The sequence below is a fragment of the Aythya ferina genome (genome assembly GCF_964211825.1).
Source record: "Aythya ferina genome assembly, chromosome: 2".
NCBI lineage: Eukaryota > Metazoa > Chordata > Aves > Anseriformes > Anatidae > Aythya > Aythya ferina.
In genome coordinates, this window is record NC_140297.1 from 107,337,106 (window position 1) to 107,364,208 (window position 27,103).

The 27,103-nt window shown below is 39.6% G+C and overlaps 1 protein-coding gene across 9 annotated transcripts in view; it reads left to right on the top strand.

The window, feature by feature from the left end:
• The window catches only part of PPP4R1 (protein phosphatase 4 regulatory subunit 1), a 55,472-nt gene that overhangs the window by 19,815 nt on the left and 8,554 nt on the right, over positions 1 to 27,103 (top strand). For 6 of the 9 annotated variants that reach the window (XM_084508286.1, XM_084508285.1, XM_084508280.1 and 3 more), the window contains 9 exons: positions 480 to 586; positions 10,408 to 10,550; positions 12,008 to 12,154; positions 13,739 to 13,846; positions 14,585 to 14,650; positions 15,533 to 15,691; positions 16,648 to 16,778; positions 18,286 to 18,806; positions 23,861 to 24,036. In XM_084508286.1, coding sequence (XP_084364412.1) covers positions 480 to 586; positions 10,408 to 10,550; positions 12,008 to 12,154; positions 13,739 to 13,846; positions 14,585 to 14,650; positions 15,533 to 15,691; positions 16,648 to 16,778; positions 18,286 to 18,806; positions 23,861 to 24,036 — 1,558 coding nt within the window. The remainder of the gene's footprint in view (positions 1 to 479; positions 587 to 10,407; positions 10,551 to 12,007; positions 12,155 to 13,738; positions 13,847 to 14,584; positions 14,651 to 15,532; positions 15,692 to 16,647; positions 16,779 to 18,285; positions 18,807 to 23,860; positions 24,037 to 27,103) is intronic. The other 3 variants (XM_084508281.1, XM_084508284.1, XM_084508279.1) reach the window with 1 other exon arrangement.

Sequence of the window (27,103 nt, forward strand, 5' to 3'; positions counted from 1 at the left end):
TGTCATCACTGGTATGGAAATCTTCAGCTTAAAGTTTTCACACTTTAGTTATAAAAATAAGTTCGTAATTACGACTGAAACTGTTCTGACAATGGTGGTGTTGTCATGCTTTGTATGAATCAAGTGAGGGAATTCGGAGGTGAGGATGGAAGGCTGACACTGGCTCCTAACTTCCCACGCTCCTCTTTGCTCACTTGGCAGATGGTTTCCCATTGCTTAAAGTTGTGGCTGGTTTCTCTTACTCTTGTAAGCTGAAGAGAGATTTTTTTTAATGTTACATTTAAAGTAAACAGTTCTTCAGGGTTATGCTGAATATCGGAATTGATAATTCCCAAAGCAGGGCTAACTAAACTTACTGAATTAAAAGTGAACTTACGCAGAATTTTATTGTTTAAGAAACGTGCACAACTTTTTGATTTGGCTGTGTTTCTGGGCACAAATAATTCTATATTTTTTTTTATTTTTTTCTTGTAAACTAGGCAAATGGTGGCTCGAAGTTTGCTGGACACTTTGAAGGAAGTCAGTGATGATGAGAGAGATTGCATTGCTGTGTTGGAGAGAATCAGCAGATTAGCTGATGATTCAGGTAAGTAGCATTACATATTTTACTGGGTTAATGAGGGAATATCAGATTTGCTCAAGTTGGACCAAAATCTCTTCATCAATATTCAAATTAGGTTTCTACAGAGTGTAATAATGCCATAAAATTGTATTTTCCTCAACCACCTCTCCCCTCCCCTTCCCCCAAGACAACATTTTTCCTTACTATTTTCCTTGACAAAATTAAGTCCCTTCAAGGTGTGTGACTACCACTTTCCATCAGTATAATTTAAAAGAATTTTTATGTATTTTGGCTACTCAGCAGATCTACATGGTTATTTTAGATTTGTAGATAAAGAAAATTTCCTTGCTTTGAAAAGGATCTTGCAAAGCATCTGTGCAAAACTCCCATTACTTTTGATAGAATTTGAATGCTGAAGTTGTTCTTTCGGTCCCTTTCGGGCAACCAGTGGTGAAGATGAGAGGCAGCAGGAACTGGTAGGCAAGATGCAGATAAAAGTAGTGAGTAAGAAGGAGATGTGCTTCTACTCATGAATTTCTTGAGACTGCTGGGTGTTTGGAATAAAATGTAGAAGTAGGAGAATAATGAAAAACAAATGTGAGAGGAAGGAGGAGCTCTTTAAAGAGGGCTGTCCTAGGGAAAGGGTTGAGGGGAAGAATGGTGGGGACAGAGCTGCAATGAAATCCAAGGCTGAAGATTCTCTGGAAAGAGTTAAAGGATTTGACTGGAACAGTGCTGATATGGTTGAAGCACCAGAAGAAAGAAACAAAAGGCTTTAGCAACAAAGCATCAGAGAAATGCATTTGTCATTGGTGAATGCTATGAAGAAATAGAAAAAACTTTTTGTTAAATTTAGTAAAAGATTAAAATTTGTTCCTTTTGTTTAAGGTGTGTTAGTTCTTCTCCCTTCCAGAATTGCATAGCGCAATGCTTTCCAAAGGTAAAAGAAGTACTCTGCAAGATCCTACTGTTCTCAGTTGAAATGCACGTTTTTGCTTTTGTGAGCTAATGTCCTTGTTTAGCCAGGAAAAACAGCCTGTCATAAGCATTACCTAATTGTATTGACTACTTCTCCAACAGTTCTTTAAGAGGAAGAAAAAGTCACTATTCATTTCGAATGAAATGGTTTTAATCATGAACAGGGGCATGCAACTGTTCCAGAGCGCTTAGCTAGCTAAGCTCTGCTTCTCTACACATTTTGTGTGGTGTTCTTAACAGCTTTGAGCACCAGGAACTTGCTGAAGTTTCATTTCGGCCTTGGAAATAAGACAGATGTATGGAGGAGAAAATGACTTCATGCAGCAACTTCATAGCCTTAGGCTTTTCCTAGGTGATCAACCAAGTGTGTCAAAGTCAGGCTTGTTTAGGTAGAAACGTAATGATTGCCAAGAATTGAGCTTGAATCAATTTGTTGCCTTTAACAGGGGTGGAGTACATTTTTAGTCAGGGTTGATATTTTCCCAGCGTCAGTAAAAGCAGCATTTCAGGCTTTTCCTGCGTTGTAGAGGTTGTCTTAGCTCTGCTAAACTAGTAGCGCTGGATTCTGCAGCTGCTCCACAAATTAAATTTCTGCAAACTTAGCTGTGAGTTTCACGCCTCGAGCAGTTGCAGTGTTGGACTTGGTATATTTCTGTACCAGGGGTGATTAGAATAACCTGACGTCTTTAACCATACCAAAATTCATTAGGAAACTAGATCTGCTTTGTAGCCTTACAATGTGTGTTCTTTCATACTATTTAAATGGCAGCGTAGTGGGGTGGTTTTGTTTTGTTAAGGTTGCTATTAATAGAATTGTTTTTCATTTTTCTCATATCTGACGCTTTTTTTTCCATAATTTTTCCTACTTGCTTTGTAAAACATAGAAAATAGCTGAATTTGGAAGAAGAAAACATAATATCAGCCATGCATTTTGACTTGCTTGGTTTGAGCCATATGTAATATGGTCAGGGCCATACTGGAGTCAAATCATGTTTAAATTCATAAATAAAAAACTGCTGGGAAGTCAGCCTAAACTGTGCGCAGGTCTTCTCATTTCTGATAGCTGATACTTGCTAGCCTGTTCTCGAACTTTGGGGAGTGTTTTCTTGTCAAATCAGGTCAGAGAAGGTATGACACTTCTTGGTTTTTGACAGTAGTTGATATATTAAGGTTTGAATTGAAGAATGCAGCTGGGATATACAATATCCATGCTGTCTTTGTACTGCTGGTATTATCTAAAACACTGTAAAGATATCTAAGCAATCCTTTGCCCTATTAATACCTTTTAACTTCTGAAGTCCTGTTGCTGGGCTGATTTTTTTCAGACACGTTCTTTGCTCCTCTGCCTGAAAAATGTTTCCTCCTTTTTTCTGGATGAGTTGGGACTACAATAAGACAGCTGTTCCGTGTTGTGTTTGAGGGCAAGAGAATTTCAAAACTAATTATTGTTATTGTTGTACTGTGATAACGCTGTATGAATCTAAATGGCATCGTTGTTGTGCTAAACACTGCATTCATGTGAAATAAAAATCTTTAGTAGAAGATCTGCATTCAAATATGTGATTGCAGGAGGGAAAGAACAAAAATCCATGAGATGTATGTGTCAGTATGATATTAATATCATGCTGACACATCTTGATACACCAATCCCTATACAAGCCCATCTTGATATACCAATGGGCGAGCCGTGATGTAAATTTTTGAGGGATCGTGACAAAGGCAAATATCAGCTAAAGCTACTTATAAGAAAACATGGTGATAAAAAATTGTCAGGTATCTTTTGGTAGGAAGTCGTTTTCAAGTGGTCTTGTTAGCATCACTAATTTATGGAAGTTTCTTAATTGGGTGTGGAGGAAGAGAAGTAAGTATTGCCTATTGAATAGTGTTTGTGTCTACCGTTGTGTAGTTACACGTACAAATTGTATGAAGTGGGTCTCTTCCTGGCAGGGTATTTTGGGTGTTTTCTAACGGAGGGATTCCACACTGTTTGTGGCTTTGCAGCTTCGTGTTAGATCACTAGTATCCACTTGAGACAATGCTGAAAATGAGGCGCTGCCAGCTTTGGTGTGCTGAGGGAACGCAGGAATTGCTGTGCCCTAGCATCATACCCTGCTGTAAGTGGCATCAAAAAATACTTATTTCACTGGAGGAAAAGCATCAGTGACAGTTTAGGAATAATCTGCTGCTTCCAACCCCTCTACTTGCCAAATAACCTTTTTCTTCCCTATGATCTTTGGTAGTGAGTTACCTAGCATAGTTCCAGCTGTGCTGGGAAGGTGATACCTTATATTTCTTTGAAATCTACTGTTTAATCACATTGTAATTCCTCTCTTTCTTTAGGGTTGCTAGGTATTGCTTCTCACTTAAGTGTTCTTATGGTGTCTTTGAACCCATGCAGGCTTGGTGATTGGCAAATGTGATTTTATTCCTCAAGAAACCCTTGTTAGTGTTAGAAACAGCTGGGCTGTCTTCATTCTCAAGTGTAGACTAGTCACAGACTTAACATGAGTTTGAACAAGGCCCTTATGTCTTTTTCACTTGTATGAATTTGTATTCATTTCTTTTTATACCAGCCTGTGAATGGATTGTATAATGCAGGGCTTCATTGCTGCGTGCACAAGTACCATTAGCTTGCTTTGAAAGTTAGCCTCGGCCAGAATTGAAACATTCTTGGCATTTTGCTTCGTGTGACTGCAGTTCTGTGCACCAAAAGCTTCCCGTCTTTTGCAAGGGTTCTTTTAGAGGGAAAGCCTGGGTCTTCATTTTTAAAAATGGATGTGGTATTTGAGTGTCCTGGGAAATAAATACACACAGGTATTCTAAAGAAATGCTGCAAAAAGAAAGTGACTTTCTGGAGGAGTTGTACTTATTTGCTTGAATGTAACCAACTAGAAACTTTTCTCCTGAATAAAAATAGTCTTTTTTTTCTTTTTTCCTGCATAGAATCAGTTGTGGATGCAGTTTGCAGAGCACCCTGAGTTTTAGAAACAATTATTAGCCTAATTGGTCATTAAGCTTCGAAGCTGTGTAATCAGCCTTAATGTGGATGGCCTTGCAACCTTAATTACTTAATAGCGTGTTTAACCTGTGTTAGCAACACCATTCAAATCAAATTGCAGTTGTTACAGTGAGAGGTGCCAACAGAGTCTGTCTGACAGCACATAGTACGGCACTGCGTTCAACGAGATCTTAACATTTATGAAATATCAGTGGGAGCAGGGAGTTCCCTTTCCCTGCTGTCAGCAGCTACCCTCATACCTCTTCCCCCACCTCCTGCTACATGAGTTTTTCCCTTCTGCTGCTGCAATCCTTTTTCATCTCCCCGTGCTTCTAATCGATGACTAATGGGGACTTTCCTCTCGCTCGTTAGTTACTGTGCTTCACTCCTGGTCTGTCAGTCAGTAATGAAATTGATTTCTAGTTAGTAAAAGAAAATAACCTGACTAGTGAAGCAGCGTGCAAATCAGACACATCAGTCTGTCTGATGGACCCTGAAGCTAAAAGGATGGGCTCTGGGCACGCAGTGGATTTTCACTTGTCTAGGTTTTCTTTTGTCTTCAAAAAAAAAAAAAATGGTAAGAAAGGTGGAGGGATATATGAAATAGGAAATGAGAGAAATCGAAAAGAGCAATGTAGTTAGTGCTAGAAGAAGAAAAGAGGGGGAAGGAAACTTGTATTTGGGAACAAAGAGGGTGAAGTTTGAATTGGTAAACTGCAGAATTTATTTAATTTAAAGCTTATTTTTGACCATGCAAATGACTCTTTCCATTACTATGTAAAATGATGTTGATAGATTTTCATCTCCAGTATGTTGTGGACTTCATACTCTGGCTGAATACATAAGTGAGCATCTGTACAGGGAGATGGGTATGAAGGTGTTTTCCACATGTCTTGTTTCTCTCTAGTACATGCAAATCAATATTTTCATTTGGTCTTTCACCAAAAGATTTTTTTAAAGAATGAATGTGTAAATGGAAAGCTATGAATTCACACGTTTCTTTCTTACTCACAACCCTCTATCTATGAAAATAAATATTAATACTGAGGTATACTTAAAACACGAATCATAGCTGTCAGTTGAGGCAGCCTTAACATCACCAAGTCGTTTTGTGTTGGTAGCAACACAAAAACATCACAGCTCCTCACAGATGCAGGGGAAATTGGTCATTTTGGGATAACCAAAGCTTTGCAGAATTTCTTCCAAATGCTGTATGTGTTGCAGAATAACCGATTGTGAAATAAGTCTAATTGTGAGTTGGCTCTCGAATAATGACTTCACTTTAAAATAACTGTTCTGGAGCAATTAAGTCTGCAGTAATCCCCCTTTCATTTCCAGTATGCAGCTCTAACCATGGTGCTTCACTTCCTCATAGCTGAAGAATACAGTAAGCATTGCACATTTATATCGGAAATTTGAGGGAGGTAGAACTGTATCATTTTATTATGGCAACTTCTTTATGAAGTTATTCCACAAACAGAAGAAATAGAAGTTTATTTTCACTTCTTCTGTCATTCTTTTGGATTGATTTCTAAAACTCAGTTCAGTAATTCTGTGTCTAGAGAATACAAGGGAGCTGACAGAATGAAATAAAGTGCTAATGAATGAGAAAAACGATTGAGTTTGCTCCTGAAATCTAATCTGGTGTTAATGTTTCTTTCCAATTTTTCTTTGTTTTGACAAGTTGCAGGGTTTTTTCAGTAGCCTGCTACTTTAAGGCATAGGCTTGTACCTTCAGGAGATAGGATTTTTAAATGTGCTTTTCAAACTTACTCTTCCAAATGGAAATAGTTATGTTCTGAGCAAATGGTGTGGAGAACCTAATCGTACATGGTAATTTTCCAGAGTGCTTAGAATAGAAACTTTTAATCTTGACATGAAGTGAAATTCTGCATCCAGATTTGGTTTGGATTTTGTGAAAGCCTGGTCCTGACTCTGTGCAGTGTAAAAAAATAAAAACAAATAAAAATTATGTATATATAATAATATATGAAATACAGATGTGTTCCCCAGCTGGATAAGCTTCTAATTTAAGAAGCGTCATGTAATAATTCTGTTTGATACTTCCACAGTTCATTTGCTGTGTTGATGACCGAGGCATAAACTACTGAGAAGTTAAAACTAAAATGGCAGGCACTGTGTTGAAGCCTGCTGACGGGCCTTAGAAGCTGCAGCCCAGCAAAGCTGAGGAATGAATTACAGGAATGACAAAGTGCAGGATCTTTAGTAGAAGTCTTTGGCATTGAGTTATGTTTCCTAAAGACCCAAGCAACAGCAAGAAAAAAAATTGCTCAGCTGTAACCTTGTCAGACTGCAAGATTAGACGCTATTCAGTACACAGTGGAACATATGCTGCAGTGTTTGGAAGAATTGAGGTCTTATCTAAATTGGGAAGCTTACAGTTCAGGTTCTTGCACAGCAGCAGTAACTCTCTGGAGCAGCACAGAGCCTTTTTGGTAGTGGATGACAGCGTTGCTTTACAGAGCCAGCGACGCACAGTGCAGGTTTGTTTGCTGGTTTTAATCAAGCTTACTAAGATGTCAGAGCCACGTACGTAAAAATTAGGAGATGTACGAACCAAGGTGCCTTTACAGTCCTAATTCATTCCTGGGCATGAATTTTTCACGTCTTTAATTGTACCATCCCAGCTGTTTTACAAGAGTGCTTCATAAAGAAATTTGTGAAGTCCTTTCCACAGCAAAACCAGTCGGTTTAGGGAAAAGGAAGCGTTGTTGTGATGCTGTCAGTGGGCACGTAAACTGCAGAGGTATCAAAGTCAAAGCAGCCTGCCCATTGTGAGTGCCTGGTGTCTGGAGCTTCAGACGTGGCTCTGGGTATGCTTCATGTGGAGCTCTTGTTGGGTTTGATTGCAGCGGTAGCCTTTATCCAGCAGTGAAGCCAGAGTTTAAGGCTCTAATTGAATGAAGTAGCGTGCAATTACTGCGTGAAGGGTTTGGCTTAAGCATTTCACACAGCTTCGTGCTGGACAAAGGAGCAAATCAAGCTCCTCTGAGGTATTTTGCTGCTCCTGCTCTATTCAGATAATAGTGTCACAGTAAGTAGTCCCTGTGCCCTCTTTTACTCTCTTCTTGCTTCTGTCATCAGAAAGTTCTGCTGCTTGACAGAGATGTGATTGCAGAGGGAAACCAATCCAAGTGCCAGTTCTTTCTGTTTAATCATCCTCGTGTGGTGGGGCAAGAGCTGTGTCAGCCAGATCAGCCCCTTGATAGGGCTTGTTGGCTGGCTGCATTGGCATAATGGAAGGGCCAGCTGAAAGGTTGGGGTTTGGGAGGGTGGGAACCGCCTGAAGGAAATTCAGGAAGAGTTTAAGAAGCGCTGCTGCCAAACACGAAGCCTCAGCTGAATTTCTCCTCCTCTTTCCCACTCCTCTTCCCAACCACCCCTATCCCCCTGGTAAGTATCAGTCATCTTCCTTTTGCCACAGGGAGCAAGGCAGGGGTCCGATGAAGTGAGAAGGAGATCCTAGTGATAAGTGTTGTGGCACAAGCCTGGTGTACCCTTAGATCATGTCCTGGACGTGTTTTGAAGTAGCAGCCTTATGAGAAAGGTGGGAGGAAATCCCTCCAGCCCTGGCGCTGGGCCCTGCTTCCAGTTTCTTGTCCAAAGTAAAGCTAGGCCTTATCTGACGAAGGGAACAGAATTCAACGTAGGAAGAAATCAGATGGTCTTGCCGAGTTCAGTCTTGAAAACAGCTGATCTGCTTTTGGTTTTTCCTGGGAAAACCTCATCCAGTGAAGATCGGCAGCTTATGGTGTCCTGTGTGCTAATAAATCTTTGGTGAATTTTTATAAGGAAGTGAAAGATGAGGTACTATGTATTAGGCAACTTTAAAGCTAGGAGGTGCTGCAAGCTTCCAAAATAAAACTAAACAGAAATGAGGAAAAAAACAGACTGAAGATGGTAACTTTTTATTTTCAAAGCTTTTTAGAAAAATAATAATAATCCTTTTAGCAAGAATTAGTATTTCCTTCCCTTATGTTAATGTGATACATAGGGTTTTTTTTTTTTTTCTTTCAAAAATTAATGATCTCATTAAAGATTATATGCAGGTGCTTAGTTTGGTTAACTGTTATGTTTAATGTTAACAAACACTGTTCAAACTGAAATCCAAATCTTCTGGTATCCGTTCATTTTCATTATTTCAGGTTTACTAAAACTTGCATGTAGTTTGAGTAGTATTTTTCAAGATCTGGCTTCTTCAGTACCAACTTATGTGTGTATACATACGTGTATTGCTTATGGAGTTCAACCTACACGTGTTTCAGAACAACTGAAATTAAATAAGAAAGCATTTGTCATATATGTTCTTATTTTATTGTTTTAAGAAGAGAAACAAAGCAGACTGGGAGACTTTTTCTTTATTATCATGAACAGCAAACCTATTCAGTATTGATTTGTCTGGGATTTCATTTTGTATTTTGAACTTTGTCAGGAGGTCATAAACTTTACAGAGCTTTTTTTTTTTGTATTTTTTTTCTATAGGAAAAATAATTTAAGTCTATAGTCAAAGAAATGGAGCAAACAGACATTTGGTAACTTTGTGTGGTATGATTCTGTTCTCGTCCTCAGTGAAGAGACTACACAAAGCATGGTACTTGCTTTGTCTTTGTTCTGTTTTATTCAGTCTTAAGCTGTCACTTCTAACTAATGCTCAAGAAAGCTAAGAGCTGCATGCATTATCCATGTTAAATACAAATCACATGTTCCCATTTAGCAAAAGGTTATGGTTTTAATGTTTCATGTTAATTCCAGGTGTTCTAGGAAATATGGTTCTGTCACGCCATTGAGTTTTACCTGGACAATTGCTTAGTAAAAATATAGTAAGGCACATGTATCCCATGAACAGTATAATTTTCAGTATTCTTAAAATATTATAAATCAGTTTATTTTCACTTGAGAGTAATTGATGGGTTTTCAGTATGTGTTCTTGTAGGTAATCAGTTCTCTAGCAGTAACCACAGATGTAAACAAATTTTGAAAGGAGAGAAATACTTAGTACTTAGGTCTGAAATGATTTTATTTTATTTGTGTGGATAAGTGGACTATTAGGCATGTGGTAATGCCCTACTTCAATTGAATATGTTCTTTTAATGCTCAGTTGGAATTTAATCCATATTTAATTTTTCTTCTTGTTTCTCCTCTCATTCCCCAAATAGACGAGCCCGTTCTGCAGGGATTAGGATTCATTCAAGCAGTGCAGCGTTTTCTTAATTGAAAAAGTAAATTAAGTATTCTTGAACCAGTCACCAACTCTGATGGAAAACTTACCTAAAAGGTTTAAGAAACAAATGGAAGGACTCAGGACCATTTCTATGTAACACGAATATCGCTAGACTTAAAAAGCATAGAATGAAAAAAGCATCTGTGGTTGTGGCTGGTTATCCTGCTTAGTGAATCTTTCCCACATGAAAGGCTGCAGCCAGGACAGTTCGAAACCAGTTCGTTTCTTCCCATAGTGGTAGCAGTGTTGGGATAACTTAGCATCTGCATAGCAGTTTTCTTGGAAGCAGGTGATGCTTGTAGGGAATTTGGATGGATTCTGATACTCAGTCTTTGATAACTTCCTCTTTTGTGTCTGTGTTGTTGGTGGTGTCTTATTTATTTATTGTAATTGATAATATGGGCCAAGGCTAAATATTTTGTAGAAGTTAGGAGTACAGAGTGTATTTGTGCCTGGTTGTGCAAGAAGATGGTGCTTATTGAAATGACACTCACTGTAAAGACACTGAAATGAGCACTTGAGAATGCAGTTTGTATGTACAGAACTGTGAAAAGGCTTATCCTGGCAATATCTGGCAGTATGTTAACATTTACAATGCCTTTTTTGGTTTTATTTTGACCCTGACAGAGCCTACAGTGCGGGCAGAACTGATGGAACAGGTGCCTCATATTGCTATGTTTTGTCAGGAAAATAGACCTTCAATCCCATATGCTTTTTCCAAATACTTGCTACCTATTGTGGTACGGTACCTTGCAGACCAGAACAACCAGGTAAGTGTCTTGTAAAAACAGTTTATAAGCTCCTTTACGTAATTCTGTTGTGAGGTTTTTCAACTTAGCTTATTTAGGATCATATAAATGGGTCATATTTTTAAGTGAAAAAGGTTTTGAATGACTTGAAGTACATGGTACTCTGAAATCATTAAGAAAACTTTGAATATTTTTCACTTAATGTGATCTCTTCTGATCTTGGGGCTTTCATATGGTATTATGTTCTTACGGACAAAATCAAACAGTCATTTTTCTAAGCTAACATAATTAAATTCTGGCAAAAAGGGAATTTAATAGTTACAAAAAAGCTGACTTCTTGTTGTAATTCAATTTTTTAAGCACTGTTACGTACTTTCATATCCAGTTCTTTGTATAATAATCCAGTAATTGCTGTTTTATAAGCTGAATTTGCACAGAACTTTGTGTGGTTTTTATGTCTTCATGTATGAATTATCTCATCTAAACTTTTCTGTAGGATTCTCCAAGTCATTCTAGAGTCAATCCTAGCTGGAGTTTTATCTCAAGTAATTTAGAACTCTGAGCTTTAGTCACTTTTTTTTTTTAACTTTTGCCAGGTTTTCCATAATTAAAAGTAGGTATCAAAACCAGGCATAATGCTTTTCTACTGATACACGTGACCTTGTGTTTGCAAGTATTAAGTTCATGTAGTATAAATGAGCTTTCAATTTATCTGGATTGTTCCAGTTGACTCCAGCAATTTCTGAATCATCTCCAAACTTTTTATCAGTAACTTTGGATTTTTTTTTTTCCCCAAATGATAGCAAATGCATGATGTTACGTTTGTCAGTGCTAGGTAGACAGATACTGAAGAGCACTGACGACTAATTCCCCTAGAAACAGTTATATTGAGTAATTATTATCTCCATCAAATTACTTTTTGAGTGTCAGTAGTTAACTACGTATGAAGTCCAATTAGTAGTGGTCATCCTATTTTTGTACTTTTTTTTTTTTTTGCTAGATGGAACAAAACAGAATTGACTCTAGGAATTTAAAGCATGGTCAAAATAAATGCAGTTATTTATTGTCTATCAAACTCAGTAATCTCAGAAAAAAAAGGATTTGTTTAATGAACCTCATGCCGTAGAACTCTGTTACTCCCAATTAGCTATGCTGCTTCTCCTCTAGGGCTTTTTTTTTTTTTTTTTTTTTTTGGCATGGCAGTCATGACTTTTGGGAAATACGTAGGCGGACACTCTTATAATAGCATTGCATTAGTATATAATAAGCCGGCATTCTTGGATCTGATGTTTTGTTTCAAACACAAAGTGTTTGCAAAAGCTTTTTTGGAACACTTGGCTCCTCTCTCTGAGTCCCACAAAGAGTAGGTGTGTAGCAGTGGGTATGTACAGCTCCCAAAATACTAGAACACGTTTTAAAAAAAAAAAAAGCCAAACCTCTTTAAACTCCTTGGTTTGATTTTTGTCGTCTTCTGTCAGGTAAGAAAAACAAGCCAGGCAGCATTGTTAGTTCTGCTGGAACAAGAACTCATAGAGAGATATGATGTGGAGACCAAAGTATGCCCTGTTCTGATAGATCTGACAGCTCCAGACAGCAATGATGATGTGAAGACAGAAGCCGTGGCTGTAAGTAACAGCAGCGTTGAACTATACAGCATAGCATTTGCTTGAATGGTTGGTGTTGCAGTGATGCTGCCATGTTTCCAAAGATGCACGTCAATGTGGTGGGAGAGAGAAAAATTTACATTTCTATCCGTAACTAATCCGTAACTTTTTTTCCATGCTGTCTTACACAAGTCAAGCTTAAACTTGACAGCTTGTATATGCTATGAAGAAAAACCCAACTGGACAAGCTGAGGAGTAATTTTATTGACTCCTAAAGCATCTGCTATTGATGGTTTCTGTTTTTTTTTGCAGGTTTCTTTTATGGAGATTTAAATTGCATATGTGGAAAATTTCCACCAGTGGAAAATGTTTAATGCTTGAATTCTTTTGGTCTTTATATTTGCTCTTTTTATTGATTTTTTTTTTTTTTTTTTTTTTTTTTTGATCAGACAAAATAAAAAGCATTTGAATTGACTTCTTTTTTGTTTGTTTTTGCATTGGATACAACCTTGATAATTAAGAATTCCTGTGTGCCAAATTAAAATAGAAAGCAAATTAATAATTCATAAAGGAGAAAGGGCAGAGGCTGTGTGTGCAAATGCTTCTGTTTAATTATTTTAGTTTGTGTTGATGTTTTTTGCTGGATGAATTTTTTGTTCTGAGTGGATAAGAGAAACCTCATTAATATTTTACTGTCATAATGTGGCTGGACTACTAAACTGGCTGGGTATTTGACACCAAATTTACAATACTTTCGTGATGAAGCTTGCAAATCTGTAAGGGAATAGAATTCAAAGCAGAGATTGCTTTACCCATCTTTGTTGTTTTGAAGATACTGAAACTTGAGAAAGGTTTCTGTACTAAACTAAGTATTTATTAGTATAAAAAATGAATTTAAGTAGGTATGCTGATATGACTAGGGAAGTTAAAATTCTTCTAGACTACCTTCTTTTAAAAAAAATTGTAAAAATCAGAATGAAAGAACAAGGTAAAGCTGGTATGATATGATTCTTTGTATGATATATTTGGTATGGTATGATACATTTCTTTGGTATGATACAATTTTTCTCAGTAATTTTATGTTAAGGAATTAGAGGTAACCAATATCAACTACTGTAATTAATTTTAAAATCATACAGGAGATGTAGAAGTCATTTAACCATATTAATTGTCAATACTTTTATGTTAACTGTCAAAATTCCTCAGGTACTGGAATAGTGAAAGTGTTGTAGTTATTGATTTATTTGTTTTTGACTTTATAATTCAGTTTGGAAAAAAACACATGTAATTTCTGAGAGCTCACTTATTTTAATTGGTTTTCATTCTGATTTAACTCATTGAAAGGCCAATGTCTCCTACAACTGCATTGCATTATAGCAGGGAGAAGGTTAAAAAAGAAAAAGATAAAAGGAAGGGGGGAAAAAAAAAAGCTTTTTTGTAGGAGTGGCCAAACCTTTTCAATTCAAGAGCTAGATTTCTTCCAATATTTTTCACAATTCTCAGTTTTCTGTATCAGAATAAAAAGTAAATGTAAAAAGGCTCTGCTTAACTGACACGGAATTGTCTTGTGCAGTCATTCCTAATTATTGTCTGTCTTGCCACTAGATAATGTGCAAAATGGCCTCCATGGTGGGAAAAGACATCACGGAACGACTTGTTCTTCCCAGGTTTTGTGAGATGTGCTGTGACTGCAGAATGTTTCATGTTCGTAAGGTACGAATTATCAGCATCTAGTCTGGTTTATCTGTGAAAGGAGTGTCATCAACTTGGGACTTGCCTTTGTCTAAATGACATTGTCCTGCTAGATTTCATTTGTGACATTTGTAAGTGAAAGCTATGGGTTTTTTTTTGTAGCTTGTCTTTCCACAGATTGTGTATTTGACACTTGAGGTTTTTTTCCAGAGTACCTACTTTTATTATCAGAAACAAAGAAAGAAGCCGTATGTCCTTATGATTGTGCAGGTAGCCATGAAAATGTGACCCAGCTGTACCTGATAAAGCATCAGCTACCTGAGCTCATAGCTTTGTACTTAGAATTAAAGATACTCATTAAGATGAAGCAAACCAGTATTTTATCATGGAACTTAGGTGCTGAGGCTGTGTTTCGGTTTCACCCTGCCATTGTATAACTTCTTTTTCTTTATAATTGCTTGGGGTGTTTCATCTGACAGCACTTTGAACATATTTAATCTTCCTTCGCTTTCACTTAAGTTTTGGGGTGCTCCTTTAATGATTTTTAAAAGGCTGATGAAAGTTGAAGATTTTTTATTATTTTATCATTTTTATTTATTATCATTATTATTTTTAAACTGTAGAAATTGATGGACTGGGGAAGTGGCTGATTTTGAGTTAGCACCAAAACTGCTTTTATGGTTTTAAAAGCTGTTTAGACTTTTCATGCTGTATTAAAACAATTGTTTTAGTAGTTATGTCTTTCATTTTGTCTGCAAGGTATGTGCAGCCAACTTTGGAGATATCTGCAGTGTGGTTGGGCAGCAAGCCACTGAAGAAATGCTGGTAAGCCACCATCTCTTAAAGGTTTTTTCTTTTTAATAAGAGTCCGTAGTGGAGTTAGACAAGGTATACAGAAGGACAACTGAAATTATTAGGAAACTGCTATGTTTCCATGGTAAGGAGAGACTAAAATGCTGTTAAACTCTTAGTTTAACTGATAGGATGTTTTGACTGAGGTTTGCAAAATCTTTGAAGACTGTTACCATGAATACAGACCTCTTACCGGCCAAATCACACAATCTAGAGCTGAGAGGTACTAGACCTAAGAGAAGGGTTTAAAACTGACCAAAGAAAATACTTCAGGTTGTAAAGACAGAGTGCCAGCAAATTCAAAAAGGCAAGAAGTAGGCAGGAGTGTGTCTGCTAATGTCCGTAATGCAATGAGAGATTGAGAAAACGAGACCTAGTCTGATCCTCAGAAGGTTTCTTATTTTCTTATAGTATTTGCTGCATTTTCCTTAGGTACTGTGTGATTCAAGCCATTTGATAATGGAGTATCTTTGCTCAGATTTACATCCTACATGCTTCTTAAGTAGGGACGTAAATTGATTTCTTTTACACAGATGCCATCTTAGTGATACATGTCAAGAACTTGGATTAAAACCTTGTAGAAGGAACAATTGGAGTATTAAAAAAAAAAAAAGTGGGTATTAGTATGTCAAAGCAATATCACGTAGCTAGACTGTTCTTAAAAATGTTGGGAATCTCTCTCCATAACGAAAAATGCTGTTTTGCGTGTTCTTTGTCATGTGAGGTTAGTTAAACTAATGCATCTGTTGAGTATGAGGGCAGAGAACGTGATGAAGGAAGTGGATAGGAAAAAAGAACCCACTTTGAAAGAAATATTGTCTGCTAAGACTTGCAAACTTGCTATGTCCTGAACAGTTGCCGAGGTTTTTCCAGCTCTGCTCTGACAACGTGTGGGGAGTTCGAAAAGCCTGCGCTGAATGCTTCATGGCTGTTTCTTGTGCAACATCACAAGAAGTCCGACGGACGAAGTTGTCAACCCTTTTTATTAATTTGATTAGTGACCCTTCACGATGGGTAAGAACTGCTTTTTATTTCTTGAATAACTGTTACGGTTTAAGGTTTTTACTGTGGTATTCCGTGTGTAACTTCTCCCCGTAGGTATGGATACCACAGGTTTCGCACATCTTGAGCAATTCTTGTTGGAATGCTTAGTTTGTCAATAGGCATAAAGATTTCCTCACATTTCCACTGTATGTAAGAAAAATTATGTCACTAGGACAGCTTTTCTTAGCCACAGAACTACCTGTGACTTCACGTTGCTAAAAATCATCAACAGATCTAAAAAACTAGATGCTATTTATCGATATTTCTCAGGTCCCTATCACCATCTCCTTTTTGTCCTCAAGGTCTACTCTTCAAACATTCAGGTTGTTGAGCAGACTACTTCTAAAGAGCCAAAAGTGAACTTTTACAAGCTGTGTTGAAAAAAAAAAAAAAAAGTCATGCAAGGTGTGGCCCAGCAGAATTAATCTAATAATAGATATGAACATAGATAGGATCAGTGGTGGGAGGGGAAGAATAAATAGCAGGAGAAAGGAGAGGAGCAAATGAAGGATGTAATGAACTAGAAAGGGAAAAAAATACTAAGCTTGTCATCAGTCAAATTCATGATACTGAAATGTGTGTTTGCCACACCACAACTCTTTCCTTCCAGGTCATTAAAATTCTTAACTGAGCTTTCAAATTTATACTTCTGATATTTAAATAATTTCTTTGGTTGTGGGGAATGGGCCTGTCAACATACAGTTATTTGTGATTTAAATGTTTTTATGCTGTTTTTTCTTAACATTTTTCACCTATCAGTCTAGATATACAGCTGGCTTGCTTTTCTAGAAAAGAGCCTCTGCTGTTGCTTTCCTTCAAAGACCTACAACCCTTAGGTCCTCCTAACAGTGATCTCTTAGGTTTTGTAGGACAGCACTATTTATAAAACTTTTTTTTTTTTTTTTTTCTTGGACCCTTTCCACTAGGTCCGTCAAGCTGCTTTTCAATCTCTGGGGCCTTTCATATCAACTTTTGCCAATCCATCCAGCAGTGGTCAGTATTTTAAAGAAGAAGATGGTAAAAACCCAGAGGACCATGGTTCTTCACAGGAAAACAGGTAAAGAATTTCCTAAATCTACAGATTATTTTTTTTTCTCCTTGTTTTTCTTCTATGTGAACTGCAAGTTCAGAAAGTTAACTTTCCTGCATAAATCTTGGAAAAATTGGGAACTTCTCATCTTACTGAGCAGAATTTTCAGTTATTTACAAAAAATACGGAATTATTCATTAATTTAGGATGCCTGCAAATACCTTACAGTACACTATGATGAAGTAACTGACCTGGTAGATGAGGGGAGAGCAGTGGATATCGTCTACGTAGAATTCAGTGAGGTTTTTTGACACCATCTTCCATAAGATCCTCACAGAGAAGCTGTTGTTGACTTATGGGGCTGGATGGGTGGACAGTGAGGTGGATTTAAAATTGGCTGGAGAGCCAGGATCAGGGGCTGGTGATGAGTGGCATGAAGTTTAGTTAGAGGTAACTAGCAGTGTGCCCCAGGGGATCAATACTGGGTCCAGTTCTGTTCAACATCTTCAGTAATGATCTGGATGACCGGGCAAGGTGCACCCTCAGTGAGTTTGCAGGTGACATAAAACTGGGAGGAGCAGCTGAGACACCAGAGGGTTGTGCTGCCATCCAGAGGGATCTTGAAAGGCTGGAGAAACGGGCTGGCAGGAATTTTGTGAAGTTGAGCAAAGGAAGTGCACAGTCTAGCACTTGGAGAAGAACAACCCCAGGCACCAGCACGTGGTGTGAGCTGCCTGGCTGGAAGGCAGCTCTGGAAAGCAGAAAAGGTCCTGGGGGTCCTGGTGGCCACCAAATTGAACGTGAATCAACGTGCCCTTATGGTAAAGAAGTCTAATGGTATCCTGGGCTGCATTTAGGAATGCTTCTGGCAGGTCAAGGAAGGATCATCCTTGCCATCTACTCATCAATGGTAAGGATGTATCTGAAGTGCTGTGCTCAGTTCTCGCAAACCTGACAAAGACTGAGCAACTGGAGGAAGTCCAGCGAAGGGCTGGAGGATGATGGACTGGAGCATCTATCCTGTCAGGACAGGATAAACAGAGCTGGGACTGTTCAGCTTACAGATGAGAAGGCTCGGGAGGGGATGTTATTCATGTATAATACCTGAAGGGAAGGTATAAAGATGGTGAAGCCAGACTCTTTTCTGTGGTGCCCAGTGCCAGGACAAGAGACAGTGGGCACAGACTGGAGCCCAGCTTCCCTCTGAACATCAGGAAGCATTTCTGTGCTGTGAGCGTGACTGAGCACTGGGACAGGCTGTTGAGAGAGGCTGAGGAGCTTTCCTCCTTGGATTTCTTCAAAACCTTTCTGAATGTGGCCAAGGTGTCCCTGCTTGAGCAAGGGGCTTGGACCAGATGACCTCCTGAAGTCCCTTCTAATCTCAACCATTATCCTTTGGTTCTGTGATGAATTTTGCTATGCTGTAAGTAAATCTCATGTGATAAATAACAGGCTGATAGTATTTTTATGAATTTTCAAAAAGTTTGCAACTTTAAGACTATTTTTTAAATAGTCTGTTTGCTTTGTCACTCAGCAGTGAACAAATCAGAACCCCAGAAGATGTCACAGCAGAGGATGAGCACAACAGAGCAGGGGATCTGTCTTCACGCGTCGATAGTGATGATTTTGCAAGAAAACTTGAAAATGCCGTGGGAGATCAAAACGCAGTGGCGAATCACTCCCAGCGGGAAAGCGATTTCCAGGCGGAGTCACCCTTTCATTGCACTTCATCCTCAGAACCGTGCGGGGAAACGGCTGACGAGAACGAGCGAAGTTCTCATCGCTGTACAGCAGGACTGCGGGAGGCCGGGCGAAGCTCACAGGAAACCTCTCTTTCAGAGCAGGAACTGTACAACTCCTTTCATTTCTGGAGGACTCCACTTCCCGAGATAGATATTGACTTTGAGCTTCAGCAGACCTCCGAGATAATACTCGATAGAGAAATTCAGGAACTCACAATGCCAGTGTCTCCAAACATTCCTATGGCAACAAGGAAAGAGCTGGAAGAAATGATAGAAAATTTGGAACCCCACATAGACGATCCAGACGTAAAAGGTATTGTAAAGATACTGAAGCATTTTTTAGTGTTTTGAGATGTGTGTGTGTGTTGTGTTAGCAGTTTGGGCTTGAACCTTGTCTCAGAGTCAGCAGAGCTACTTTCTCCTTGTCCCTGAAGAACTCATTTCTATTTTGATTTAAGTGGGAGAAGCGATGATGTACCAAAAGGGAACTTGCATTTGTGTAAAAATATCTCAAGGTAGCATAATCCCTTCCATAAACTGAATACACCTAGCACTATAAAATTTTAACTGCCTGTTTTGACAGTGCAATCAAATAGATGGCTCAGCGGTATAAGCTGTAGGTTGCGATATGATTTTGTAATTAGCACACATGCAAAAACAAAGCAGATAAAGGTTATTTGCAATACCAAAATACGAGAAACTTGACTTTCATTTTATGAGTTGCCTATTTTGTTCTTAATGAATCAGTCTCATCCATTTTTCTATAAGATCTTGATTATTGCAGTCTCATGTTGTCTACTTCAGCGTGCCAAGTGGAAAATTGATCCAAGATGAGTTTTTTGAAGTGAACACACATCTTGCATTTTAAAAGCTTGACTGGCTGGTACGGTATCACCTCAGAGATGCCTCCTGGGCTAAAACGATGTGGCTGTTTCACGCCTACCTCCTGGAGATAGGTGTCCTTGGAACTCATATGCTGAATAAATCTTAAGGCACGTCAACTTTGAGGGTTACAGCTAGAAAAATCCAGAGGACTGAGGAAGAAAGCAAATGATTCTGAAGCTGAAGAATCCCTAGAGGAAAGCATGCATCTATACAAGAAAAAGTAGGAAGGAAAAAAGGGGGAAAGTTTGGAGTGGGGAAAACCAGATGTTTTAGAACAAGCTGTTACTGCTTTGAACTGCTTTTTATTCTGTTAGTTGGGTGATACGCTAAGAATATGATTCAGATCCACTTTGGGTTACTTCTGGCTGATCTATTGTAAAATCAGCAGATTTTAAAAAAAATTTCTTTTTAAAACTTTAAGAACGCTGTGGGCAGTCTGTCTTTCAAAGGAAGGAGGAAAAAAAATCAGCCTTACTGATGATCTCAGTCTTTAAATAACCCGTCTCTGAAGGCCACTGTTAAAACTCTCACACAGTTCTGTCCAGTTACAGAGCACACCTTAAACAGTTTTCATTAAGGTTGATGTAGGCAATGTGTTGTGTATCCAGACTTGTGTTACGGGGTTGTTTCTGTCGAGTGTTCTCACGTCTTGTCCCAGAGCCTTGTTTTGTAGCTCTTTTTTTGCCCCTCTGCCGAGAGGTGTTCTGTCCCGTTGCTGACCTGTGCTGGTGCATTTCAGGAGAAGGAAACTAGATTGTCAACACCATGAGTGCCAAGTGCCCACGAGTTTAGGAAGGCTTTGAACTGGGGTTACCAGGGCCATTTATTCTGGTTTGTTTCTTTGTTTTGGCCTGAATTACTCAGTGACCCTTCAGAACCGCTGACTTGGTCGAGGCTGTGTACTGAAGCCCCATGAAACACAACTTGAACACCTTGCGCTCAGTGCAGAACTGCTTGGTTCACTTCTTTCCCTCGCATGTGCTCTCATAATTTCATCCAAATACTTCAGAAGCCAGAACTTCACAACACGCCTGTTTTGACTGGGTAGCGTTGCTTTTAATTTTACACTGCAGTTTTAATTTAGCAGTGCGTTGAGGCATAAAAAATGAGACCAAAACTGATAGAATGAGCACTGAAACACTGAAGCATACATAAAGCGATGGGTGTCCAGACCTGAATCTGTTAGTAGCTGACTTAATGCCCATGATTTGGGACTTACACTCTGCATACTGTGGTAACGGGGGGGTGGACAAGAAGTTTGGAGCCCTGCCCCTGCCTCCTTGCTTCTGGCAGTACAAGGAGGAATACTTCTATCGTAATCATCTGAGGCTGTTTTTGCAAAGCAGTGCTTTAAATATTCAGTCTGAAGTTTATCTCAATTTGTTATCCTCGTGGCAATATTACAAAATTTCTTAATTTCACAGGTTACTGTCATCTTCAGCATCACTTGTCCTCCAAGTGTTTGCCAAACAGTCCCGGTCCCAAGTGTCGCTTAGGGTTTGTATGTTTTTCCTCTGAGACCAGCCACTGCTTTTTTATGAGCTTTGTGCAGTGAGGCGGCTGGTTCTTGACAGCAAAGACTGAGCATGCAGTGAATTTCCTCTTCCCTTCCCCCTGACTTCAGTCTGTCTGTCTCTTTTCTCCCTGCATACCCAGCCACAGGAACCACTGGACATTTGCACTTGAATCCCTTCCTCCATACACGTTTCCCCTCCTGCTTCCCTTTTTTTTTTTTTTTTTCCCATTTCCCTTTCTTCCTATATTCCACGTCCCCCTCTACTTCACACCTCGCCCCTGTACGTTGTGTAGAGGTGCTGCTTTCATGGGGGAAGGCACAAGAAAGAAGAAGTGCCACTTAGAAATACTCGTGTCTTCTCGTGAAACATCAGGAGAAACATACAACAGCAGTGCAGTATATTGAAGGGGCAGAAACTCCTGAGGACCATAACCAGAGAGTGTAATAAGGCCAGGTAAAAAAGGATTTTTGAATCCAAAGGTTGTGCCAGTTGTTTTAGGATGTGGGTGCAGTAACCAAGAGTAAAAAGTTCCTTGCTAAAAAGTGCCTGAACCTGAAGTCAAAGGAAAAAATAATTAATTAGAGGATGGTTTAAGTTCCAGTGAACACTGACTGTCTTAGCAGTGCAAACTCTTTGTGAAAGAAGGGGAGGAGAAGCAGCCCCTGCAGTGAGAAGGGGGTGTGATGCCACGATGAGGGGATGTGCCCCAGAAGAGAAGACAGCTCATCAGGATGCTCTTGAGTTTCAGGATCTTCAAGGCCTGGAGCCTTGCAAACATGAGCACATACTCACACAAGCAGTCTCTGTTTCTTGTCCTGCTTTACTCCATCACTTCCTAGTCTTACGTGGATTTGGCTTTTCTTTTGGCTAGGACCTTAAGATATTTATGGATTTCAGGTAATTCACTTTCCAGTGAATTGGCAGCCTTGGAGTTGCCCTGGGTGTGACAGGACCTACGGAGGAGCATTCAAAAAAAACAGGGAGGCATTTGGTGCCTTCCACACATACTCAGGGTTTAAGCAGTTTGTGGTGTCCAGTCAAGGCGGAAGGCTGTCTTGACTTTTAACTGAAAAGGAGAGGAGGGTACTTCTTTTCTTTTTTTCTTGAACTTGTCCTTTGTGAAAGAAGCCTTCATGAAAAATGTCTCCTCGATGTGTGGCAGGATAGAATTCCATTTAATTTTCTTGTTTGGTTTCTCTAAATGAGAATAAACTAGCAATCTGGCTGGCCTTAGCAAAGGCTCTGAAATGTCCACCTGTTTTGGTTGGCGGATTTTGGGGTTTTGCTTTTTTCTGTATGTGAGTGTGGTTTTTTTTTCCTCATTTGATTTGTTTTGAAGAAATTTACCGACCTCGATCCCGTTCACTCTCGTGGACCCTGAGGTTCTGAGGATTATTGTCAGTGAAGTAACACTCGAATAGAGAAGTTGGAGCAAGCTTTTGTTAATCTTAAGACTTCTACTGTGAAATTCCTAATGCTATGCTGTGATTATACATGAAAGGTGCATTACTATGTTAGGAATTTTTTTTTTTGGTGGAATTATTGCTATGGTGTTGGCTTCGTTTTCTAAGCATCTGGTTTGCCGTAGGTTTTTCCTGTTGAGGTGAATTACAGTAATTTTAGGGAAAGAAAATCTTCCAGATATTTTAGAAACTTGACCCAGCTCTGGGGCAGGCATTGCATATCGAAAGGAATCATCTTTGCTTCTGCTTGTCAGACCTCACCTAGACTCACCAGTCAACCAGCTGAGTCTTTTACAATTTTTCCTAGCTGAGATTGTGTCGAGTTACAACTCAAGAAATGCCTTCTATCTACAGATGAGCCCAACTTTTTGACTAATTCTTGTTGGTAACTATCAAAAAAACTGGAGGAAGAGATTCTGTAACTTGGTCTGGCAAAGTGAGATTGGACCACAGGCGTGTTGTTTGTCATTTAATGAGTGTAGCCTTTAAGAAACCTTAGGAAAGCCATTTGTCTGCTGAGCAGAGCTGCTGGACGGCTGGGTAAATGTAATGGCTCGGGAGGTGGAGGAAAAGAAGACAACATAAATCGATCTGCACTGAACATTATGCTGCTTGCAGGGAAGGTTGCTCGTGATACTGATCAGCTTCAGTCAGACTATACCCAAGGAACATTGCTCAACAGAAGTTGTGGGGTTTTTTATCTTATTCTTTTTTAATTAGCAGGAAGCAGAGGGTTGGAAAGCAGCAGAGTCTCAGAACTGCTGGATCTCTTTCAAAAGAGTGGATGGCAGAGGAAGAAGTGCTATCGCACCTTCTGATGAGAGGACATCAAGCAGTGCAGCCTGCCTTAGTGGTGTGGAGGGCGCAAGGAGTATAAAAAAACTGTCCTGCACAGTTTCTGGGGTCTAGGGCCTCCCTACATAGATCCAGCTGGCATTGCTATGGGAACTTGAGAATTTAGTGGTCAGAGAGAGAGAAAAAGACAGTCTCTTAGAACTGAAATCTGCAGCCCCTTTCAGTATGAATAAACCTGTTCTCAACCTTTGTCTCAATTACTTTTCCCTCTCTTATCCCCAGTTCCCACAAAGTACCCTACACCTATGTTGGTATTCATGTGCTGTTCTGTCCCAAAGACTTCACCTTTAATATGGACTGAGGTTCTTACTGCTCCTGCCACAACAGCAGTTTCCTGCTCCTGGGGTTTTTGGTTGGTTGGGTTTTGTTTTCATTTTTTTTTCTTTTTGCTTTAAAGACACAATTTTACAGAACTGTACCGTTGTTTTTCCTGAGGAAAAGAATGGAGCATTTATCTACCTTGTCTTTAACGTTACGTGTCCCCAGAGCAGGACTTACTATCGGTCAAGGATCTTGAATTCGTTGTCTGTGTAGCTCTTCAGCCATTTTTCAAGTTATTAGTCAATGTCTAAAAGTTGCTTTGTGGCTTCGCTAAAAGTTTATTGCAGCTCAGCCCCTCATGTTTTCTTTTTTTTCCTATGCTGCAGCACAAGTGGAGGTGTTGTCTGCTGCACTCAGAGCATCCAGTCTGGATCCTCAGGAAGAGACGACGGGCAGCGTGGGCAAGGGAACAGAGTCCCAGGCTGAGCTAACCATCAGTGACCAACAGAACTTTAAACCTATCCTGGGTGATATCGTGCCTTTAATCGGTGACGCTGTTGAGGTAAGATGCGTGCTTTGTGCTTCTGTTTTTTTCCCCACTCAGATTTCCAGGGCTGCAGTAATGGAGCTGGATTCTCTATTTGTGCAGGAATTGCAGTCAAAAGCTTCCTCCTTTGGCTGGCGTGATGTTTGGTTTTGTTGGCTGGTATCGAAACGCCAGCTACTAAAATAAAAATGAGTCGCTTGGGGGATTTTTATTTTTCCTGGGTTTGTGTTTATCCAGATAAATTCTTGAAATTGTTTCCATTAACATCTTTGTTGTGACTATCATAATTTAAGATGTTTTAATACTACTGCAGCTTATTACTGTGCAAGTGCCTTGCTTAAAACAGAGTCCTGCTTGACAGTAAGTGACTGTACCCACTGCATTGCCCTCCCTTGCTCCCTCTTTTTTTTTTTTTGTGGTGTGCAGAAAGAGGTAGGTTGTTTCCATGCTCCTTGGAGAAGGGTTTTATGGTAGTTTAGAGAAGTTCAGGACCTGAAATGTAGGATGTTGTGTGGATGGTGGAAAGAGAAACTATTCTAGCAATTGGAAAACTTTTGAAGTTTTTTTTTGGTTGTTCTTGCACCTCTTTCTTCACCATTCTGCCACTGTCCCCTGCCTGCCTGAAGTCTGTGGTATTTGATACTACTACTCTTAATTTTCTGTTACCTACAGTGTCAAAAACACTACGTCAAAAACAACTGGTCACTGCACGTAGTTCTGCAACTTGTAATTAAATAGAAAGCAATGGTTCCCAAATACAATTTCCATTATCTACAACAAGTGATTTGTTGAACCGTGTTGCGTAAATGGCATGTGCAGATGACATTTTGATAAGTGTCTGTGAGAAGTCCAGGAGCTGACGTCAGCCCAGTGCAGACTTTTTCTGCCCTGTTTAATTAGAGCAGTGTTTCTAGATGATAATTAACGTTTCATCTAAGCTGTTGGACCGTAGAACCCAAAAACATTTGGTGAGTGGAGGAACGTTGTGTTTGTTTGGGTACTGCTCTGTATACACAGTCATAATGTAATGCTACAAACCTGTTGTGTCCTTTTTTTAAACCAAAAGCACACGTCCCAAATCCTGATACCCTGCTTGATGTGTTTCTTTATCACAGCATCCTTTGTAGTCAATTTTTTAATATTAACCTGGAAAAGGATAGCGTGAATGAATCTTCTGTCCTTCCAGTTTTGGGGAATAATGAGGGTAGTCTTTGTTCAGAGGGACCTGTGCTTGCATTTTAGTGCTTTACAGAGCAGGGTGCTGACAGAAAGCGTAAGAACGTGTCACGTTTTTGGTATACATTATTTTCACATGCTTCAATTTTGCTCTTTGAAAGGACGCTCGTGATCTGCCAGTTCCTTGTTTGTTTCTGGCCCTGAACCAAACGCTCATTTTACAAGTGAAGGGATGTCACAGAGGTGACCTAGAATTTGGGCATCAAGCTGTGATCTGTTGGGCGAGTGGCCTGTTGCCTCTGGCAGTGAAGAGAGCTCTGATTTTCGCAGGTGGCTGAGGTCTTTTTGTTGTTGCTTCGTTTTGATTTTTATTTTGTTTTATGTCTCGGTGCAGCGAAGAATCGGTAGGGGAACTGAACTGGGAGCTTTAGAAAAATCAGGCTAGAGTATTCTATATTTGAAAGCAGCCTTCACAGTTCTGCACACAAAGCAAAATCAAACTGCTTGTCCTCCTCCAGCTGTATAGGCTCCTGAGTGAGTTAGAGCTAAATGTTAGAGATTCTCTATTTAAATGAAAAAAAAAGATATAATGAAGATAGCATATAAGGCTTTGGAACATAAATGTAACGTGTTGGTTGAGTGTGAGGTTCCTCCTTTCATTTTTTTCTTAAGAACAGCCATTTTAGTTTTCTTTAGGTTGTCTGCTCTCTGTAAGATTTCAGAGGATGAGCGTGGGCATCCCCTCTTTCTGGTTGAAGGCAGAGGGAGCAAGAGGAGGCGAATAAAGAGATAGGAAACTCGAATACAATCAGCCCATCTCTGTCGGGCTCACGTACCTCCCTCTAAGAAGAGGGTGGGTGCCACAAGGAGGCTGGGGGCTCCAATCTGGACCCCTGGGACTGGCCCCTGCTCTCTGTGTGTTGGCTTTCTGCCCTGACTGTTGGCATCTCGGAGGTGGTTGCTCACCAGTTTGGGATGCAGAAAGTTTAAGACTAAATCCTGCTAAATTCTTATGTCCTGGCTCTGCACTCTTCAATTCAGTGTGTGCAGGTAACACGGAGGAAATAGAGGCTAAATTGCACCTGCAGGAACAGAGGTGATGCTGAAAATCAGTGCTTGGATGAAAGCAGGTCATGGATGAGGGAAAAGCAAGTGTGTGAAGTCAAAGCAAGGAAGGCAGGTGGTATCCTGGGTGCTTTTTTGAAGATGCTTATAGTTCTTTGAAAGGTCTTGTTATCAAACAGATCTGAACAGCTCGCAGAGCTGGCATGCTTTTGGAGCTTATGCTGATCTGAGAGCTCACCCTGCGGTGTTTATAGATAATCTGGATCATACCAGGCACAAAGGTCTTCGCCCTGTTCTACCAGACAGCAGCCTGAGCTGCGTTTCAAATATTCTTCTCATACTTCTTGAAATTCACAAGCTGTTGATGCAAAGCTCACTGCATTTGGAGGACTCCACTGATCCAGAAAGTGACACAGGTGATCATAGCACATCAAACTTTTGCATCATATTCCAGTTCTGAAACAGACTTGGAGCCTTCGTCTTTATCTTTGAGGCACAGATATGCACCCAGGATGCTCGAGTGATTGCCAAAAAAAAACAATTTGCTTAAAAAAAAACAACTGCTGAGAGGTTTGAAGACTGGTGCCAACAGCCATTGTCCACTCGGGCACTGCTTTATAAGGTGAAGCTCATCTGTGGAGATGATTATAGAGTAATCACCTCCAGGAAAGGAGCAACAGCGTCATCAGTTTCCACTCCTGTGTGTAAGAGTGGCTTTATTTTGACCTTTTCCTAGCACAAATGCAAAGCACCAAATCCAACAAAATCCACTACAGATGCTTTCTCGTTTTCCCTTCGGGGAAGAAGCGATGTGACCCACATGTTATTTACATTTTCCTTA